The 23070-nt window shown below is 40.5% G+C and overlaps 1 protein-coding gene across 1 annotated transcript in view; it reads right to left on the bottom strand.

Moving 5' to 3' along the window:
• The window catches only part of LRP5 (LDL receptor related protein 5), a 181308-nt gene that overhangs the window by 8196 nt on the left and 150042 nt on the right, over positions 1-23070 (bottom strand). Inside the window, 7 exon segments of the mRNA XM_068398233.1 lie at positions 2491-2630; positions 5053-5289; positions 8890-9000; positions 12659-12895; positions 15906-16031; positions 18282-18375; positions 18378-18490. Of these exon segments, the coding sequence (XP_068254334.1) occupies positions 2491-2630; positions 5053-5289; positions 8890-9000; positions 12659-12895; positions 15906-16031; positions 18282-18375; positions 18378-18490 (1058 nt within the window).

The raw sequence follows: 23070 nt of genomic DNA, 5'->3' as shown, positions 1-23070 counted from the left end.
CATCAGGGTCAGGAGGCCAAGTCTCTTTACTCTAACTAGCACAACTCCATCCTTCCCTGAATACTTCCTTTTTACCGCTATTCTGCGGACATCATTTTGGCACAGTTCACAATGCGAACAGCCTAACAGCTAAAAAACAGTTATAGCCTGCCCTGGCCTGTGCATGCATATACACAGTTGCTGGTAACCCTCACACTAGGAGAACAATTTATTATGCTTCAGAATCCTTTAGGATTCTTCCCCTAGCAGGAAGCAGAACCCTTGACACGGCCAGCAGCACACTGGCCTAAAAACAAGGAGAGTGCTTCATCCCTTCCAGTGTGGAAAATTACAGCATTGCTGTTGATGGTAAGGCCTTGCTACTGATTTATTTTGTACACAGCCTGTCCTGGCTTTCTGCCAAGCCAAGGCCCTGCCACAGTGACCACGATAGCGTCCTTCCTCTGCCCTCCGCTCTTCTCTCATCATAATACTGTATAATCAACTGGAGAGGAGATCATTGCTTTAGTCTTCACTGTGCAGCATCTAGCCAAATGATCCTGGCCATTGAGTTTGAGCTCGTCGTTACTAATACTGACAAGCCCTGCATCCAGGTTCATGTGAGGGGAGATAAGCTTAACCACCACCCACTGCCAGCTGCGGGGAATGATGAGTAATTGCCCTAAGAGTATCTTCAAAGAAATGTTCTTCCTTGGAGAAGCACTGCATGCTACTTCTGGATTCTCTCCTACTTGCACCCTGAGTTGCATCAACACCACTTCATATTGAGAATAAATACAGCAAACAGAGCGTCAGCCAGGACGCCTGTGGCCAGGTTCTCAGGCATATAAACTGGCATAACTCCACTGACATCAATTCCTTCCTAGTCTCTATTCACTGGACCATCTCTCAGTACCACTAAGATGTGTTAAACAAAACAAACCAAAAAAGCCAAGACAACTAGATGCTCAGAACTCTCCTTTTTATTATTAACCTAAAGCTGAGTAATTAGCTATCAGGTAGAACTGACCAAAATATTTGGATTAAGCAGTAACTTTAATGTAACAAAGCCCTTGCAACAGCTTCCTTCCAAGAATCCAGCATGCCTTTCCTGAAGGAAAGGCTGATACCATCCCTGCAGGCCCCGGCTGACATAGCCTGGAGTGGAAAGTGTGGAAGAAGAATTCCTAGTAACAGTCAGATTAGCTTAGGCCAGAAGTCCAACAGAAGAGTTGATCTTTTGGCCAACACAGATCCCATAGAATGCACAGGCAGATCAGCTCTTGTGGCTTCTTTCCTCTTTCAAAAATTTATTTAAGTAAGGGGTTTTTTATATAAATTCAGCTAAGTTTTTTCTGTTCATCCTTTCTAGTGTGGCACTGACACATCAATCAGGTACTAGCATGAAATTGTTCAGCATGTTACAGAGACACTGGTGAAGCATGAGACAAGCTAAATTAGGAGGGCTGCTGAGTTCCAAACATCTGCTAGCTGTGACTAGCTTCTTGATGGCTTCATTGAGAAGGTAACGCGAGAAATAAGTAACCAATTTTACCTTATCAATAGATAAGCTCACAAGCCTCTCTTTTCCATCTTTGTCCATCTTAAAGGTGAGAGAGAGCACATTTGCCAGTGGTCAAAACACTACCAATCAAAACGCCCATACACAGCGTAACAGTTTTACATTGTAAACACAAATGCATATATACTCACACAGTATGTGGGCTCCTGGTTAACTGCTACCTGAAAAATCACCTCAATAGCTAGCAGATTGACTCTGCAAGCTTGTGTGAACAGAAGAGTGAATGTATGTATGCTCAGAAGCACTAAGGAAAAAAACTGTCATATCTGGCAAACAGTAACCCTTTATATGTCTCTCCTAAGTATTCTTAGAGAATCATTTCCATTCATACTCCAACATCTTTGGAATTCATGAAACTCTGATATGGGGACTAAAATTCTGTCACTTCCAACACTTAAACGTCAGAAATGGAGCTAAATAACAGCTGAAAAAAACCCTAGCAAAGTAACCACTGCTTGTACCAGTGTTTTCTCCCAGTGCACCCACTTGGTTTTTCTTGGAATCAACAATCGACACTTATCTAAACAGCAAGCCAAGCTTATTTCTTATGCGTTTGCATTCCAGTCCTGTCGTTGTCTCATTTGTCTTTTTTATTCCATGTGTGCCTGCAGCATTATGCAGTGCGAAAATGTCATGACATCAGAGTTTACAAAGAACAAAGGAGGTGGCATCTCCAAGGGAGTCCAGACAGAAGAACAGCAGTGCCCAGGAAAACAACCCTTATTTTAGACACCATATAGCACTGTGTAATCCTGACAGACTACAACGAAGCCCTTTTGTAAAGTTCAGTGGGTGTCAGACGGGCCTGTATATCATAAACAGTAACACCAAGAACAACCGTTATAACATTCTATTTAGTAGCACAAATTTTCACCCTTTTCTTCAGAAGTGGGAGATATCTAACTCACAGGTATATTTTCAAGACGTACCTGTGGGTAGAAAGTGGCTTTAGTGCTGGAAGAGCTACTTGAAGAGGCTCCAGTAACATGGTTTCTGTCATATAAGGGGGCACCACTGCTTCCTCCCATGAGACTCATGGAGCTAATCATGGACTTTCCACAAGAGATGCCTGCAGTGAGACAAAGGAGAAACAAGGTTAAGTAAACCACAATTTTATCTACCAATGCAAACCAGAAAACAAATCCACAGCTTGGCAAATCTGTGCAACGCTACTGGTTGTCACTTTGGGAACAGTGTTTTATGTAAAAACTTCAGGATTACAAGGAACAACATATTTTGTAAAGAAAACACCTCACCCCCAGACCACCTATTGTCTCACTGCAGCACTAAACTCCTCTCAACCTGCTCTCACACTCTGCTGAGAAAGGAATCTCCAGAACAGCTGACCCAAACTTTTCACCCAAATCGTTAACTAAGAAATTTTCCAATTAAACAAACTCAGGCATTTGAAAAAAAAGCATCATATATTGCCTGAGAAAAACAAGCTAGAGACATCCAAAGTTTTAATTTCCATCCAAAGAAATTCAAATGCAAGTACATGAACAACAGCAAAAAATAATTATTTTTATTGAAAAAAAATCACTGCTTAAACTGAATATCATCAGAGGCAGAAGGAAGGAAACCTGGGTGACCGGAAAAGAGAAGACAACATTCTCCAATGTGCTTTACTCCAATACACACTCAAATCAGATGATACATTTTCAGCTTCTTCCTGTCAGACTATTCAGTGCTAATGGAAGAGTTTAGGTTGGGAAGTTTTCAGAAATTTTTCAGATGTAGGAAATATTTACTACAAGCAGAGTGAGTATTTGTGATCATCATTCATGACTATTTATCTTTTTTTGGAAATGCCATGGTATTAGGAACCTATGTCTTTTCTCTAAAATTAACATCAATGGTAATATTTTCAGCTGTTTTAACTTGTCACAGCAATATGTTTTAGAAAAAAATAACAAATACAAATGAGAATCAGAATGACAGCTTAGTTTAGCACCTACGCAGATACAGACAGAAACCACTGATACTTGCTTTAATTAAAAAGCTTTAGTGTGAAGTCCAATTTAAAACACCACTGCAAAGATTTCACCTGCAATGATTTCTATCCTCAGATTTTATTTCTACCACAACAACCTCTCGATAATCATAAAAACATAATTTAAGCAGGAACAGCTGACCACAGTCATTAAAGTGCAAGAAAGGCTAAACCTAAGTTGTATCTGGCTATCTTGAAAGCCATGGCTAGAAGAAGACAACAATTAGCACATCTCAAAAACTTGTTTAATATGAAGAAATGCCACATCTTTTCATTTGTCTTTATCATCTATCTGATTTTCAGCTGACAGGAAAAGCAGACTCCAAGCACTCCAAAGTATGGATTTCTTGTATTCTGACCCTGTCTGGCAGGTTTACAGGCGAACATTTACTTTCCAGCTTCCTGAACAATATGAATAGATATTCTTTCTTCTCAGGGCTTTGTAGTTAAGAATTTGCTGTTTCCTCTATGAAAAGTATATTTTACATTTGTAAAATAATTTGAGGTACATCATTTTATGTGTTTACTTAGATGCCTATATGAGGTTTCTGGGTTCTTATCTAGTAGCGGAATATCCTGAGCTTTTATGTATACTTCAAGTCCTCCTTCGATCTCAGCATTGTAGCTGCATGCACTTCTCTGAATGGATGCTTTGAGTCCTTTGCAAGGTAGAGAAGCTTTGCTGTTTTACAGATTAAGGACTGAGACACAGAATAAATACTTTGTCCAAAAGCAAACAGGAAAGCTGTCTCAGAGATAGGCTAAACCAAAGGGGATGTTTTCACTACACTTCAGGCAATGAGCAGCCAGACTACAAAACCACACCCAGACTGCTTGTGTTCTTCCACATTTGCTGTTTTAACTTTGGGGAGGGAGGTTTAACCCCTGCTTTTCTCCACTATAGTAAACTAAGCTGCTTCACTTCTATCCTCTTCTTCTTTCCACTTATCCATCCTGAGCAAACAGGACAAAACTGTGTAAAGACCTTTGATGGACAGGACAGAAACAAGGACATCTGAGTACAACACACAAAGAACAACTCAACACAGCTCTCAGTAGAACACTGAATGGCATGTGCATTCTTAGTTTCCAATACTGCATGTGGTTCACTACTCTTCATAGTGTTTTACAGGCCTTAGGTAAGAAGTACTGTGCAAAACCCAGGCTTTATTACATACACCAGAATGAACTATTTGAAGAGGATGTTTTCACCAGCAAAATACTGTAGATTTTCTATAAAAAATGTAGATACCTGTGCAGATGCAGCCTAGCACGAAAATTGCATTTGAAAATCTGTCAAGATGCCTAATGAAATGTGTCTAATAGTTTTTGCATATGTGATCCAAATGACAGATTTGTACCAAAACTGCTGAGCAGATCAACAACATCTAATTTCTGCTCTTTGAAAACTCTGCATCTAGCACTTAATAACCTGTAAAACTCCAAATCCAGACAATGTAATGGTACTGATTAGATGCAAGGTCCTTACCATCCTTACCAGTAAAAGTGCCATGTTGAGAACTTCCTGGAGCAATAAAATTAAGAGGGACGTGAGGGGTACCACTGACATACTCATGTGGAAAAGGACTATTGGGCCCAGCATAGCGCTGACACACCACTCGCTGGCAAACAAAGTACATTCCTCCCATGACAAAAAGTGACAGTATTATACCAATGACAGGACCGATGGCACTACTGTGTGGCTGTGACTCATCCGAGGATGGCTTTGTTTTTTCTGGAAAGAGAGGAAAGAATAAAAAAGGAGGTCATTAAACATGGGGCATTATATATTTTGCTGTCTTGGCACTCATGCAGCAAATCAGTCAGCTCAGTCATTCACACAGTGTCTTTGAAAGTATCTGCATCAAACTCAGGCATCTGTAACTCCATACATTCTGACTCAATGCACAAGACTTCATGCTTCCTCTTCCCCTCTATGTACATAAAGCAGTATTAGCAAGGTACTCTCCTTTCTGTCTAGCAGTTAATCTCGTAACAGGATTACTTATCAACTTGATAAAACAACAGCCCAGAAAGTTTCCTTTTCTTCCCCCAACAAAGTCTACACGTTAAGGATATAGGACACTTATAAACATGAAGTCCTTAATCAGAGAGGAATGTGCTCTCTCAAAAGCCATTTGGGCTAGCAATAACATTAAAAAATTAAAAGATTTTACCAGTAGGGAAGCTACCATATGTATTAAGCAGTGGATGTCTTCCTGCCTAATACAGGCCTTAAAATAGAATACCTCTTCCTAAAATATGACTTGCTTTCTTAAAAAAACCCTTACAAATTGGAAGGAAAACACAACTCAGAATATCTCAAATACTTTCTACTTCTTATTTATTTTTCCCCTATATAGCCCAATGTTAAATAATAAAAAGTGCTGCAGTATTTGAGATGAGCTACATATTCTACCTCCTCCCAATTATGGGCAACACATTCAAAATTCTTGTGAAATAAATGTGACAGCTCTCTGTTTTTTGCATATATGACATTCTTCAGTGAAAACCAATTTTTCCACAATTCACACAACATTTATATTTTATTTTTTTTTACATACACAAATATATATATATTCATAAAGTGAAAAAATCAAAGTTAACTTGGCCATAGCCCATCAATTTTACATATTCAGATCACACTAGAGACCCCTTCCCCCCTTAATGAAGCTCTAAGAAGTGAAATGGTTCATGTAAGATACAAGCCTTTACTTCATAAAATTTTTCTCCAGTGGTTCTGGTTTCATTCCCTTAAGTGGAAGGGAATGAAAAACAACTGAAATTTGAGAAGGAAGATAAAGGAAATACAAAGATCTACCAATAAACTCTTAACAGCTCAGCATCAAGAATTCATTTCTGTCTTAAGGTCTTTATGTACTTCTCACACTTATTAATGCATGACAGCTTTTATGTCAGCTAAGACCCCAACTTTCAAATAGTCAGATTACTTCAGGTATGATACCAGAAAAAAGCAAAGCCAAAATTAAAACATGTTCCCAAATTAGCTAATTTAAAACACACAATTCTCACTTTGGTTAAACCTAGCTTCTTTTGAATGCAAGATCCTTACCTAGAAAACAGCCATCATTTTTATTCCCTACGTGAGCTCTTTCCCTCAGTCAAGCAAGAAGCCGTTCCACAAAGAGACTCCAGAGAAGACAGTCTTATGTCTACATAAACACATTTACATCAGCTGAGACCTAATTGCAGGACTGGACCCAAAGTGCAAACAGGGAACAGCTGCATTAACTTGGCAGAACAAAAGTTTGCCAAGTGCATAAAGAAAATAAACTAAAAAAAAAGGAAGAAATAGCTTTACATTATCCAGGGAATTGGGGGAACTGGGCGAGAGCTGAGAGATAAATGGAAGATATGGGAGAAGCATGAGAAGCATGTTCGGTCTGAAATTTCCAACACGAGAGCTAAACAGTTTTTGTTGCCATTCTTTTCTTCTATTCACCACCTGGGCTCGTTTCACCACTCTTGCTCATGAAATGCACTTTTCCTTGCTGTACCCACCATGAGGATGGAAGGAAGAAAGAAGGTTACCCTGACCAGACCTGGTGACCCCTCCTCTCATCCCAGCAGGAGACAACTGGTGCTTCAAAACCTGACAAGACTCTAAGAGATTAAAAACCTCACAATTAGCCAAGGTCCTATAGGCAACATTATTAAGCAAAGTGCAGCACTTCTCTACACAAACCCAACACAAGGTATTTGTTCAGAATGAATTACCGACAGACCAGCACATCTATTTGCTTTTGATCTAAAATGCTATCTTCCAACTATTTTGCTAAACCACTCGTGAGCTACTAAATGCTCCCTTTACCTGCCCTATTGCCTAAAAACTTCATGCGTTAGTCACACTGATGGTGCAAAAAGAGGGAGACCGCAAGCAGAGCACAAGCAAGTGAATTTTACTGCCCACTTCAGACTGCAAAATAACAGACCCCGCTAAGGACTAATACAGCAATTGCCATCAGCATGCCTGTAACTTGCATACACCTACTGCCATGAGAATTCAAAGTAACGTTTTGCCTAGAAAAATCAAGGTCTCTCCTTATATTCTTTTCCTACCTGCACTTTAAGAGACCAGCTTGTGGTCTCTTGTGGACACTTGCTCATTGCATGTCAGTTCCTCCACATAATTGGCCTCCAGCTTGACCCTGTAATTGCAGTGGATAGGGCTGCACATTCTCAAAAGCCACCTCAAGCTTAGCAGCAGCTTTGCAAGTTCCAAGGCACTGGGCATAGTAGAATCAGGTCCCCCTGGGTATAGATCTGAAGGCTCATCTAAACAAGGCAGCTTTGCAGAGAGGAACCTAATGAAGTTCAACAAAGGCAAGTGTAGGGTCCTGCACCTAGGGAGGAATAACCCCATGCACCAGTATAGGTTGGGGCTGACCTGCTGGAAAGCAGCTCTGCGGAGAAAGACCTGGGAGTCCTGATGGACAAGTTCACCATGAGCCAGTAATGTGCCCTTATGGCCAAGAAGGCCAATGGTATCCTGGGGTGCATTAGGAAAAGTGTGGCAGCAGGTTGAGGGAGGTTATCTTCCCCCTCTACACTGCCCTGGTGAGGCCACACCTGGAGTACGGTGTCCAGTTCTGGGCTCCCTAGTTCAAGAAAGACAAGCTGGGTCTGTTTATACTGGAGAAGAGAAGACTGAGGGAGGATCTTATCAATACTTACAAATACCTTAGGGGCGGGTGTCAAGAGGATGGGGCCAGACTCTTCTCAGTGGTGCCCAGTGACAGGACAAGGGGCAACGGGCACAAACTGAAACATGGGAAGTTCCATCTGAATATGAGGAAAAACTTTACTTTGAGGGTGACAGAGCACTGGAACAGGCTGCCCAGGGAGGTTGTGGAGTCTCCTTCTCTGGAGATATTCAAAACCTGCCTGGACACGCCCCTGTGCAACGTGCTCTAGGTGAACCTGCTTTGGCAGGGGGTTGGACTAGATGATCTCCAGAGGTTCCTTCCAACCCTAACCATTCTGTGAAGGCAGCGTTGTATCCCATAGAGTTTTAGAACTAGCTTGAAGTAACACTGGGATTTCAGTTCGTCTTCACTACTGCTGTTCCTGCATTACCTAGAATAATAGCATTACAGACTTGCTACACCATGCTGCAAGCTCACACCCTTTTGCCACACAGACCAATGGAAGGGCATGACTATATTTAGCAGTCAAATACAACTGTGAGAGTATCTGGCCAAGATTCACTAGGCTTCCCTGAAAGAATATTACTATGCAAAAACTGGGGCTCTGCATAGGGATGTAGGACATCATGCCTCAGACAGCACTTGAATCTCAAGGAAAGACATCTCACCACACATGAGCTCATCAGAACCATCAATGCAATCTGGAAAGGAGTCACACTGTTGCTTCAGGATGATGCACTGGCCGCTTGCACATCGGAACTGATTGGGTAGACAAATTGCTGCACAGAAAGAAAGAAAAGATTAAGTACTACTTGCATGGGAGCATTTGAGCATGTTAAGAATACCAAAAGAAGTGAGACACAAAGCCACAGTACGTTTTATATTATGACCAAGGAGGCACCAGAACACCTGCATTGCTGCTGTGGGTAAAATGCAAGTCTGCATTTCTCCGATTCTTCCTTCTTGTTGTTATACATCCTACTCAGTGGGGCTAAATAAAATTCTGATCCCAGTAACTCCCCATCCTTTGTCAAATCAGTCCTGTTGTGGCAAAACTGGGATCAAATCAGCAAAAATCTCTTATAATAACTAACAAAGTGTAGCTGATCATCTGACACGTTAACGAAATGTAGTAACTCGGCATATTATAAAGCCTTATCTAGTCTATACCATCTTATGTAGTCCTGTATAATACAGCCTTGCTAAATAACTGCTAAGTTTCTTATCTATATTCAGAAGCTTCTGTTTCAGCAAAAAGGACTTGTTAATTGGAATCTTCGTGAAGTCAAAGCATAATAAATGACTGGTAAAGAAACTGTCTTACGAAGTCTAGTAACTAGCAATCCTGGAAGATTCACAGTATAGGTTATTCAGTGCAAAAAGAAGAAAGGTTCTTTTCTTCTGGAGGAGAAGATCCACATTCATATTTTGGATCACGCCACTGGTGGTTTTGTGAAGTGGACCTCCTGAAGAGCCATACTTACTTTGCCATGGTCCAGTTTGCAGAACAGTTCTTGTGTAAGAGAATTAAATTATCTATGGAAAAAAAAAACTTAGCTAGAAGCTCCAAATGCATCAGCTCCTGATTTCAATTGTTATGCCCCCAGTAAGTTGGATGCAGCTCCACAAGGTCCTACAGTGCATACAAAACACACACATGTTGATAGAAGGTTCTAAAAGCATGTAGAACTCCCACCACAACACTTAGGTTCTTGCACTACGAGGAGGGACAAGTTCTGTGTGCATCTTCCTATTTGCCAAAGACTGCCAGCCCTCTACTTATTCTTGCAACTGTCTGCTGCTCCTTTGTCTTCCAGCTAGACTTCTGTCTTAATATCCTTTCCCTTCCTACGTTCCCTTCTTCTGTTGCTCTCCTGCCTTGTTGGACTCCTTGTTTTTTCTTGATCCAGCAATGAACAACTTGGAGCACTGAACCTGTGTTGTACAGGAGATGAAGTTTCTTCAGTGGCATGGTAATCCAGCTGCAATATCAATAGACTGTTAACCTTGTGACTTCCACTGGGTATGAAAGGACCAGCTAGCAGTGTCACAATAAATTCAAGAAGATGAAAGCCACAGTCTTGAAGATGTGGGACAAGAACCATGAACATATCCAGGGACATTTCTTTGGCCACTTCCAGCCGTAGTCTGCAACCCCTGTGCCAATGCTTCAGATTCAACTCCCCAGAAGCATGCCTTGGGAAACCAGCGGACAGAAGTGGCTTCTGATAGAATCAAGGCACTGAACTCAGACCTAAGGAAAGGCAGTGATTATCACTGCTCTGATCAGAAGGCAATTCCTCTGGTGCATGAGGTATAGTAGAAAACTTCTGTTAAGCCCAGTTAGCCTCACCACCTTAATAAACCTCAAATAAAGAACAAGAACATACTATATGCCACCTTCCCTTCCTCAAACACAGTGGATTATAGGCTGACACACACTAAGGAATGAGAAAGGCCTATCAGTTTTATTTTTCTTAGGAACCCTCTCAGGCCTTGGCCTGTAAAGATTCCTGAGGACTACAGAGGCCACATTTGCCACATCTTCCTCAGTCTAACCCTGGACACTGAGTATGTTCATAGCCCTTCTAGTGAAGTGTTAGACAGTAACCCGGACAAAAGTCTAGTCTTGGGTGGCCCAAGTGCCTGCAGAGGGCTAGGCATACAACCACTGAGCATTCAACCACTGAAGAAACGTGTCTTCAACTATTCTAGATCCGATGGTAAGACTCATCTGTGCCCTCAAAGGGGCTGTGCAGGGCAAGGCAGGCGCCTACCGTTCATACGATGCCAGGAACATTGGCAATAAGCTTGCTTAGCAGTGCCCACCATTTCACAAGGAGATGACCATTTGTACATTCCACTTTGACTCTGTGTGTGGGTAATGGCACCGTTACACTGCATATGGGCTCCATGGTGGTCAAAGCAGAGCCTCTTGATGAAGCAGTACAGGTAGTAAGTACCACCTCCCACAAGACAGACAGGAACTTGGACATGGTTGATCCTTCTGCTATTTGCAAAGAAGGTACTGGTGTTCTGGTGTCCAGGCTCAGAGTTACAGAAGTGTCTTCCTTTAGCCCGCACCCGGGGCTAAACAATAAGCAGTTGTTCTATCCCCCAATGTCCCTTCCCCGACCGAGAAAGGGAATTGGGAAAAGGAGGGAGACTCATGTGTCAAAATTTTAAAATTTAATAAAATAAGGAAATCAATATCAGTGCTAATACAAAATACACAAAATTATACTTTGGCCACAGAGTGGTGGCAAATCACTCCAGGGATAGCAATTGTTGAGAAGGAGGAGAAAGGAAAGAGAGCGAGGGGAGAGAGCAGAGCAAAGAACCCCATCCCTCCCCAGCAAGTTCTCCCTTTTATACTGAACCTGACTTTAATGTTATAGAATACACCTGCGGGCCAGCCTGGGTCAGCTGGTCTGGATTTAACTGCTAATGGCCTTGATCACCATACCACAGCTGGCCACAAACTGAACCAAAATGTAACAGAAACTTGATTCTATAAATTTTATCCCCACAAAACCAGGACAAGAAGACATTGCAAATCCACAAAACTGCTCATTGAAATGTCCACAAAAATCCACCCTGTTGGCGCAGTGGCAATTGTTGGCCACTGAATGGGTAGAGCCAAGGGTCCTGAGGCTTCACAGGGCAAGAGCCACGCTACTGAATAGGCTCCTGAAATTTTGTACAGCAATAAGAAGTCACGGTGCCAGTTCATAGTCAAGTGTCTGTTTCAGCTATGCCTTGATACTAGACACAGAATATGCAAGTCTTCCCATCAACCAAAGGATGATGCAAATGCACCCGTCCATGCTTCTCTCTTGGACCCAGATCCTACAGCTGAATGCATACAAAGCAGCTCTAGCAGCAAGAGTTCTTTGGACGTAATCACACAGATTTCTCATAGAAAAGCACTTCCAGGATTATAAGCATCATCGTGCTAAGAGTGAACTCTCTGAACAGCCAATTCAGCCACAGGATTAAGTCCATCTATTCCTCCCTACGGCACCTTGCAGTGACCACTGTCTGAAGGTGAAGTGGACACCGTGGAAACAGTGCAAGCCAAAATGGTAATTACGCAGAAAAAAACCTCATGTGGTAAGTTCTGCCAGTTTCTTTCCTGTTTTCATTCTGAATGTGGATTAAAGATACTCTCCCCAACCTCCTCCATATCTAGAGTTACATGGTCAGCAATTTATGTAGCTACAGAGAAGTTAATTTGAGCAACAGAATAAGAAAGAGGGAAAGAAAAACAGAATCAGTGGATAGCTTAGTTAGGCTTATGGTTGAGGCTGTTTTTCCCCATTTGAAACTAAAAAGCATCTCTCTCTCTCTATATATATATATATATATATCAAGAACAGTTAGAATCCCAAATGGATGCTTATGTTAGAACCATGAGTTCAGGAAAATTAATCTTACTATCACAATCTGCTTCATCAGATTTATCTTGGCAGTCAATTTCTCCATTACATCGCAAGTGTGCATCGATGCACTGTCCTTTCTCACACTGGAACTGGGATGCAGAGCATATGGGGCAACTATCTTCATCGCTCTGGTCATCACACTCTGGAAATCCATCACACCGCCATGCCATTGGGATACAGTCAATCTCTCCAGTTGCACAGGTAAACTGGTCTGGGGAACAAGTTGGAGGTTCTGGAGAAAGAGAAAACAAATAACATTTGTTTGTTCAATTTTAGTCCTTACAACACAATAAAAATGTGATGGATTTTTCCAAGAAAAGCACACTTATGCCTGACTGAAGTTCTTCTGTGACAAGATTCCAGCAAAGAGGAAAACATGATTTTGCATAGGGAATGAAATTTTGCCAACTTCTTAACAAGAACTCGAGGCATGCTGATTGAAGAAGCTTGCTTTAGCAGGCGAGCACTGAACTAAGGACAGGAACTACAAATATTTACTTTGGCTCTAACAGTCACCTTTTGGAAGACACTGTCATACACATAAATTCAAATGGATACTCAATTTCTGATTGCAAACCACATTCTACACAATTCTAATCCCTGCAATTATATTAGCCTGGAACAATTCCCACTTAAAAAAAGTGGCCCATTAGGTTAATTGGCAATGAATACACCTAAAACTTAACAACACCTGCTTCTACAATATCTGTTTCTCTGTTTTTCCAGTGGTTTCTCCACAAACAAATTTCTGAGTCAGATATGAATTGAAAAATATGAACGGAGAAAAAATATCTGTAAAGGTCTGTTAAACATTAAGTTAAGTCCTCTTGCTGGAAAGTCTCTGGGCTGCAGGTCAGTGGAGGTTCGGATCCTAGTCTGAGGAGCATTGTAGGCGTGCCCTGGTTTTACGTTCTTTCACTACAGTCAGAGACAGAACACTGGGCCTTGTGCACAGCCATTTTTATGTTTGTTTGTACCTAAGAAAGCTGGGACTTCCTCAAATTTGACTTTTCATGAACCTCAAGACCCTGGCATCAATCCATTCCATATCCATACTGTTGCTCAAGTTGCAATCACACACTGATAGCATTGCAGCAGCTACAACCTCATGTAGAGATGCAACCATTATGCTGTAATAAGGCATTCATAGTTGCTTTCTTCAGAATGTCAAAAGACAAAGACAATCCAGATCAAGAATCTATTGCAAAAAATGCTCCTAATTCTTAAATTAGCACACACTTTTTCACCATTAGTATCAATGAAAGAAACAGTCAACGTGTAAGTCCCTTCAGCTGATAGCAGTAGCAGTTAGTTATATTAAAATGAGGGGGCCATCTCAAAACACTGCTGCAGCAAACATACATTTTCACTGATTTCAGAAGTTACTGGGTCAAATCCCTGTGACGTAATTAAATCAGTTAACAGAGGCAGTCACCAGTCTCCACAGCTGCTGTTGCCAGCTAATGCTCTAGATAGATGCTTTACCACTTGGATTAACAGAGTACCACATCATACCCTGTCTATGACAACAAAATTGAGCAAGCTAGAGGTGTGCTCTGACACTGGATGGCAACAGTCCTCTGGAAACCCAATGAGCTTTTATTAACATTCAGGCTCAGGAATGGACTTTACAAAGAACCCAGCATAACGAAAGCTTCTCAGTTGTAACCAATGACAAGACTTTTGTATGAGTATTTTTCTCTTGAGGATGACGTTACAGATCCTAGAGCTATGCAATTACATGCAAACCATTTTTAAAGTGCTGCTGTCCTTCCTTCATCAGGGAGAAATGTTCAAGAATGAGACTCAATTATAATCAAGAGCTTGAAAAAAAAATGCAAATAAAAATCCAAATGCATTTGGATGTTTGAAAATTTCATTATTTTTAAGTTTCTGATTTATGATTATTTGGTGTAGCAATATGAGAATTACAAATGTAGCCAGTGACCTGACAGCTGTAGGTAAGGTAAAGATGCCAGATACACACATTAAGATAATTCTTGAATTAAATTTTGATATGAGTGCGCTGTTTAGATAACTCTGACAGATCTAAGTAAATCTTAGACAGATTACTGCTTCTGCATTTAGAGCCACATTTAATGTTGCATTATGGTTGCACTTGGCAGGCACAAGCTTCCATGTAAAAACGTGTCAAGAGCATTCGTAAGCGTACACAGACAAATGTTCTCCAGCCAAAACAGCTATTAATCTATTTTTAAATACTGGCTATTGGCTGCTACTACAGCAGACAAGACAGGTTAAAAAGTTGTTGCAGGCTTAGTGAGGGATTTAGAATAAAAAAAGCCAGACACTGAAATGGAGGCCCCTTAATTTTTAGACTTATAGCTGAAGATAACAAAAGAGTGGGACATAAGAATCTCTCGTTGGCCATGTTATGCAACAACAGTACAGCAGGAAATGTAAGTAGATTGATTACCCCCCCGCAGACGTAACCACCACTATTCTAAAACCACATAGCGTGTTGTGGTCATGGGAAAGAAAACAGTTTATAATGGCAATGACTGTCCCATGGGAGGTCAGAGTTCAGCCAGAAAATGAAATCCACAGCAAAACGAATACATAAAAAGAAGTCAAGAGGACCAACTGAGCCAAACTATTTAAGATATGACGCCTCCCAAAAAGAAACAATGTGGGTTTTTTTGTTTTGTTTTTAATCCCCTCTGCAACTGTAACTTAACAATTTTCAAAATCCTGGCATTGTAAAAGGGAAGTCTAAAGAAAAAGTCTACCATGTGGAAAGAGGAGAGCTACCTTAATTAAAAAAGGATTTCAATGGAGCTTTTGGCCTACATTTCACAACTAGACAGTAGTGTATTTCATGTTATGAGGCCAAATTCATTTGAAAGACTGTAGTATCATACTGTGGGAATCATATGCACAATTTCTACTGCAAGGTCATCACGGGCTGATGTGACATCATCTTATAAGCATTTGTTTAAAGCATAAACCTGTCACATCATACAATTACAAAAATCTCAGTAGAAGGTGCAAGTATTTTAAGGTCAAACAAGAATATTCTGCTCACAATGAAAAGTCACATATGTCCAAAAACTGAAGCAGAAAACAGCTGGTAGAAGAATCAAAGGTCAATTTAACACATGGTGCAACACACCATGTGTAGGAAAACATGTGTGTAAATCCACATTTTGGACTGGAATGCAACCTCAACCCCCATCTTTTTTGATGCAAACTGCTTAGCAGTACTGTTAAACATAACTCACCTCCACATGTTAAGAGATTCTGTAGAAGCACAAGGTGCTCGGGGCATGAACATCTTGGAGTCCCATCCCCTTTGGCAATGCAGATGTGCGAACACCCACCATTGTCATGGGAGCATGGATGCACAGCTGGAGAAACACACAGAAAAGAATATTAAACATAAAAGGAATCGTAACTACTCCTAGCTAGGGCAAACTCACAAAACTACTCGGGAACCACTTCTGTTTGAGTAATCACGATTTCACTACAAATTAATAAGAAGATAAATGCAGGATTTTTCAGTTCAGTGCTCAAAAGCTGATTTGGCTACTTCATGAGGACTAAATTTCTCCCAGTCATAGTGATATGGAGACTTTAAAGGACTTCTAAAAGAATGTGGGAGCTCAGCTGAAGAGGAATGAGAAGGCAGATTTGAGAAGGTCGCATTTACAGTGTAGCTAGACAAACCACCTGCATTTCTAGTGTAGCCAGGCATCAAGAATTAACATATGTCACCGCAGAATGCCAACCCCCAAAACCCTCCGGAATTCTTCAGTCTTAAAGAGCTCTCAGTATCTAGCCCCTCCACTTTCCTGTTACTCACAAAACTGCAATATAAGCACACACAGTTGTTTTTTTGCCTTTTTTTAAAGATAGGAAGCTACATGGTTGTGTTACCAAATCAGTTACCCAGAAGCACTGAGCACCTGAGAGCTCCTAATAGAATCACTCTAAATGGACGTTAGGTGGATAAGAAACAGGCACAGAGAAGTGAGGTCACTGTCTGAGGACCCCAGCCCAACAGAGTTGGAAGAGACCCCATCTCCTGCCTGCTTATTCAAGCTGACAGCTGAGCATCTGCCAGAGTGATCTGTGGGGCTATAGTCTGTGTTGTCTGTGATGCTGCTGAACAACACATTCTTTACCACTACTAAGGACCAAGAATTCTCACGAGGAAGAAACAGTACAGATATCATAATTCCTGTGCCAAAGTTGTTTTCCATCTGTTCAGGCTTCTCAGCAACCTGCTTTTCACCTTTAACAAATTCATTAATTTAATACAGTGTTGGAGACACTACTGTTTGAGGCATGGGTTGCTAGCAGAAAGAGTGCATGCATGTATACTTGTGGGTGCATGCACACATGTGCATATGTATTTCTACTCCCCTGTTGTAACAAAGTCACCTATGTAGAACAGTTTTCAGCTGCAAAAGCTGATTCCTTTCAGTGTGACTTAGAAGAAACAGTACGATTGCCATAAAAAACATTTTTTAAAAACATATAGGATATAAAGTAGTTTTTTAACAGTGCTGAGAATTAAAGAAAAAATTCTTTTTGCATCATTCAGTATTACCTTTGAAATGCACTAAAAATATGAGAAATGGTACAGAAAAAGAAAAAATGGGCATTGTGAAAGAAAAAAGAACATCTGCATGAGGATTAGCACATGAATCTACTACAGTTTAAATACTTACGCTACCTTATTTGTAACAGCTTACCCACATAGACAAGTTTGAAAATACTTTCAGCTACCACAGAAACTAATGTACATGGCACAGAGAGGGTTGCCAAGTGGAATAGTTTCTTCAGAAAATTAAAGCATTATACACAGACGTACCTTCCCTATACAAGACAACTCATCACAGGCAACAAAGTTTAAAGAGGCCACTGTCACAAGCCCTCTGTTTCCCACATCTTGTTTGTGCTTTTATATTCTCTTTTATACTCCTGTTAAGCAGGAGGAGCTGTACGTTGTCACTTTGAGGAGCGTATACTTTAAGAGGTTTCTGCACTCTCCCTCAGACCACAGGAACTTGGACCACCAGTCCAGAAAAAGAAGGTCCTGCATGCGTGACCCCTTTCAGACTGCAGCACCTAAAATGGCTCCACCTCTGTCAGGAGAAAAATTCCACATCCACAATAATTCATTGTAGGAGCTTCCTGCCCATTCTCCCTCCTTTCATTAGAGGCCTTTACATCATCAGTTGTGCTGAGTCAAAACCAGTCATGCTATACACAGGGGTCTGAAACCCCTGGAGAAAAGGCAAGTACAAACCTCTTCTTTCCTTTTAAAGGTTTTCCAAGTCTTATTACTTGGTTGTACTTACTTAAAAAATTAACAACCAAAATTATAAGTAGCTCTTAAGAGTTAATTCACTATCATGTGAGCTTGTACAAAACAGGGAAATCACATATTCTAGCTGTGCAGAAATACTCCTCTGGACAGTAACAAGGAACTTCTTTCTCCTCCTCTTCTAGGATCCCAGCTGGCCAAGTTGAAAGCACTCCATAGCTTACTTGAAGCCCACTGGGCAACGTTATTACAATATTCAGCTGGATGAGGACTTTGAGAGACAGTGACCAAGGGTGAGAGACATCAGATATTTAAATAAACTCACAGAATTCCTCCATATCAAGCTCTTCCACAGCATGAATGCCTGTTAGGTGAGCAATTCGGCCTTGAATTCTAGTCCTTTTGTACCCGTTCATTTTCTCACTCTCTCAATCATCTGCTGCTGACGATCAATCCAATACAAGTGATTCCCCAGCACAGTGAGTCCCATAGGCTGAAGGATGTTGGAGTCCTCCAGGGTCACACGGTTAGCACCTGAGATCAACAAAAACAAGACCAGGTGACTTTTAACTCATTTCTTAAAAAAAAAACAAACATCCAAAACCAAACCAAACTCTGAAAATAGTTAGCTATAAGGTCACTGCCTCCATGTGTCTATGCAGACCAAGGCTCTGCTTGTTCAGCCTCATCTCGGGTAAATGCAACCAGTTGTCACATCATGAAAGCAAGAAGATACAATACAAAACACAGCTCATCCTTGCATACCCGGGCTGGTCAGCCAGCCACAATCAGCCTCATGTTGCCACGCTCTGTTACGTGTAACTCTGTGCAGTCGCTAAAAGCCTGTGTCACCGATACAGACTCAGCTCTTGGGCCAAAATTTTTTACAATACATTCACACACGGAACAGTACACTTTGTTGGAATCTACAAGCAAGAGTGAAACACAACCAATTAGCTTCACTGCCATTACTCAAATAAAACACATTCATCATGCAAAGCAAGAGGCAAGTACACAACCCTGTCATATGCTATACCACAACCACAGATATATGATCACAAAAGAAAAGCTGATATTCTAACAGTCACACTTCTTTCTTCACCTTCTCTTTTCTCTTCGGTGACCAACCAGAAAACCCAGACTCCAAATAACTCAGTATGCTCTTAAACAGGAACACTATCAAATGCTCAGGTTTTCTGCTCTACAGAAATGTGTGAAAATCTGCTCTCAGCCAATGTGTAAAAATCAGGTTAAATAAAAATGCGTTTATGACTGCTTTTAACTTAATTGCTTGCAGTCTTCTACTGCTGCCTTACACTTAGTGGCATTTAATTGTTGCTTTTGTTATGCTTGTCTAGGGTGAACAAAAGATTCCAAATTATTCTATTAATTCACAGAAACCATTCTGAGGCTGTGTATGCCTTCATATACTGGATATATTTGATTTAAAAAATGAGGAATCAAAACAAAATCACAACTTGGTGCTTCTTCTGCTCTCACATTTCATTTTGGAATAAAGACCTTATGTCTGCTTGCATTTAAAAAATAAAAGTTTTGAATAACTACACAAAATAAGATTATAGAATCTGGATACATAATAAAAATGCTATGAGCACTGGACTGAACTCATTTGCTGCATAAATTATGTAGAGCCCAGCCAAGCATAAGAATGTAACATTTATTTCAATTACAGATTCTATTAGTTTTGCACATAAAATTACTGCCTGCAATGACTCTTGCTTGACTGTCCTGACAGACAGTGTGCATTAAAATCAAATTTACTTTGAGAGAGATCAGAAATTCTTGGACTTGCAATTGGGGCTTTAGTTCTTTAGCCCTGAATTTCTTTTGTTTCCAAACCAATGAGGAAGACATCTTTGTTTCATTCCATTTTCAGAAGAAACATTCATGAACATGTGACAGTACAGTCCTGGTTGTAACCTGATGTGTCTATTATTGTACACACTTCCAAGGTACCACCGGATTTTACTACCCGTAAAGAGTAAAAGAACAGAATAGTGCACCTGCACTAATTTCACTAAATGGGCACTAAATGTGACCCTTAGTACTACTCGCTAGCAGGCAGTTCCTGAGATGTTCTTTGTCTTCTCCTAAACAGGTCTCTTAGTATTTTCTAAATTCTGAAATTTAGAAATACTAGGAAACATTTTGACAGAAGAAGGTTCTCAGTGATCAAAAGCAGAGGGTGCTATTGTTTATTTGCCCTGCAACCTGCTAAGCACCCTTAGCTCCTATGAACTTCAGTGTCATTGGATTTTCAAAGACAACTGTCCTCAGACTAAGCCTCACATTTTGACCAAAAGCACAATTTTCAGCTGCATCCAAGATACGACAAGAATTAGGAAAGCCTCATTTCAACTCAATATAAAGAAAACTCCTTCTGCCTTCATGATTTTTTAAGTGCTAAATTGCTCATCCATTTAGAAATGAAAGGCATAGCTGGTTTCCTGAAGGCTATCCTGAAGGTATCCTGAAATCATGAACACATGAAGTGTCAGGTGACACTTGCAAGCTAGCAGCTCCTGCTAGAATCCTAGCCTGTTTTGAACAGCCCCCCAAATCCAGGCCTAAATCAGGCTACATTTAATAGGTTTTGGGGGTGTACATCAAGCATCATCTTTTTTCTCTCTCATTCTGCCAAAGCTGGACATTGGTGATTTGGGAAGCTCACTGGAGATAGCACTGGATAAGGTGATTAATCTATACTATAATTACATTGGATTTGATCTTGAGTAAATGACAGTCCAAATTATTGATTAATAATTTTAAAAGGAGAGGTGAAGAGTGCCTATAGCACTAGATGACACCATTAAATTGTTGTTTAGAAGAATGATCAAAATGAAAACTCAATCTGAATAAAGAAAGGATATTTTCAACAGACACAGTTACAAAAAAAGAAGAGAAAACATGTTACAAGTAAAGAAATGTTGAATTTCCATAGTAATGAAATCCTTATAATTCTCAGAACGAAACAGATGCGTAGCCTTTTCAAGATGGAAATCAATACTTAAATGGAAAGAACATTAAGCTGGAAAGGCACACAATTCCTCTATTTAAAGTCTCATTGAAAACAAAGCATGCTTCTCACCGCAGCAATTTTATAGCTTTTCCAGTCACTTCAACAATAACATAAAACACTACTTTTTAATTGACTGGTGTGGCAGACAAGTTATTTGCAAATGGTTTATGAATGTCTAAAAAGCATCAACAACTCAACTGAAAAAATTCAAGAACCTCGTAAAGAAAGTAACTGTTAGACAGGTTTATAGTTCTTTCATCCCTCTCTGAAAGTTAAGCATTGGACATCTGAGGTTACTCCATGATTTAGCAAGATGCTGTTAATCAGGGTGTAGCGCAAGCTTCAGAAACCTCCATAACCACATCATCTCCCTAAGCCTACAAGGGAATAAGGTTGTCTAGACCAGCCCAACTGGCGTGAAGGACGCTATACACAATTTTGGTCCAATTTATTCAGCAACCTCAGTTTACGCTAAAATCTTTTGCTAATATATGACCTCATTAATTGTTTATAAATATGTAAAAGGGCAAGTGTCATGAGGATGGAGCCAGGCTCTTCTCAGTGGCATCCCTTGACAGGACAAGGGGCAATGGGTGCAAGCTGTGAACACAGGAGGTTCCACATAAATATGAGGAAAAACTTCTTTACGGTGAGGGTGACCGAACACTGGAACAGGCTGCCCAGAGAGGTTGTGGAGTCTCCTTCTCTGGAGACATTCAAAACCCTCCTGGAGCGCGTTCCTGTGGTGATATGGTCTAGGTAATCCTGGTCCGGCAGGGGGGATTGGACTAGATGATCTTTCGAGGTCCCTTCCAATCCCTAACATTCTGTGATTCTGTGATATATGCCCATTTTAAAATGCTTTGCTCAGAAAATACTTTTTAGAGGAACTAATTCAAGTCAAACATAAATTTGGCTGTCAAATTTCTTCTGAAGTTGTCATGCAAGACTGCAAAATATTTTAAATAAAAATATGCTGTTTAACTCATTTAAAAAATCAAAAGCTCAGTGAACCCAATTACAGTGAACTCAGCTGGATCAAATACATCCATAGTTTCTGGCTACATGATACATATCCTCTAGTTAATAAACATTGTGGTTGTTTAATCCTGTAGCTTTCCCCTGCTTTTATCTCACCTATAGGGTTTGATCTTTAGCCGCGACCCCATCAAATAAAGGTGCACTAAAAGCTTTGGTTCAATATTAACCATGAGTAAAGTTTAGTTTTCCCTGTAAAAAAGATACAAAGAATTGGATTAAAATATATATCCAGTATGCAAACGTATGCTTACATGGAGCTTTCATGTCATGAGAAAGGAAGAATGCATACAAAAGGAAGCTGCAATCACAGGATACAACTATCAGCATGTGATGACCTAGCTGCTGATTTATTCCTGTACCAGTCTACCTAAGTCCTATTGTCAGGTCTCATTCATTCAAGACTTAGATCTAAACAATAATAAACAACTCCTCTGCATTTTACGCTGTACTATGCAAGGACACAGTCCATCTTCCAACCTGTAATACAACAAACAAGAAGCACCTGCCCCCTGCCCACATCTACTAGCTGTGACTCAACCTTGCATGCGTGCTAAATCAAAGGGGAAAAAAGGATGTTTTTAGAAGAAAGGGAAGTAGAAGACCTAGGCATAGCTAGGTCCACTGTATGCTACAGCTTCATTAAGTAATACGGCTTCCTGTTACATGGGGATCACCTTTTTATCAGTAGCAGCACTAGTTATTGATCTCATTAGCTTCTCCCTGGTATATTCCCTCTCTCCCAAACCACATGATTTCCACATAGTCTTCTCTGGTGCACCTTCTCTCTCTCTTGTGTTTGTGGATACCACTTCAGCCACAATACCTGCATGATATACTACTTTTCTGTCTTGTCCTTTTACTTCTGGATTTCCTCCTACAGCACTTCTCCTTTCATCACTACACAAAACCCTCTCAGTATCTCTGATGCATTTTGTGTTATGAGTCCCACTTTGTCAACCTTTTCTTCTCAAACATGGGTTGTTTCATAGGTCAAGTCTTGCCTCCCTCCTGTCTTCTTTTCTCCTACAAATTT

The sequence above is a fragment of the Nyctibius grandis genome, chromosome 4 (assembly GCF_013368605.1).
Source record: "Nyctibius grandis isolate bNycGra1 chromosome 4, bNycGra1.pri, whole genome shotgun sequence".
NCBI classification, from domain to species: domain Eukaryota; kingdom Metazoa; phylum Chordata; class Aves; order Nyctibiiformes; family Nyctibiidae; genus Nyctibius; species Nyctibius grandis.
Note: the sequence above shows the minus strand (reverse complement) of the source record. Positions and strands in the feature narration are given on the sequence as shown.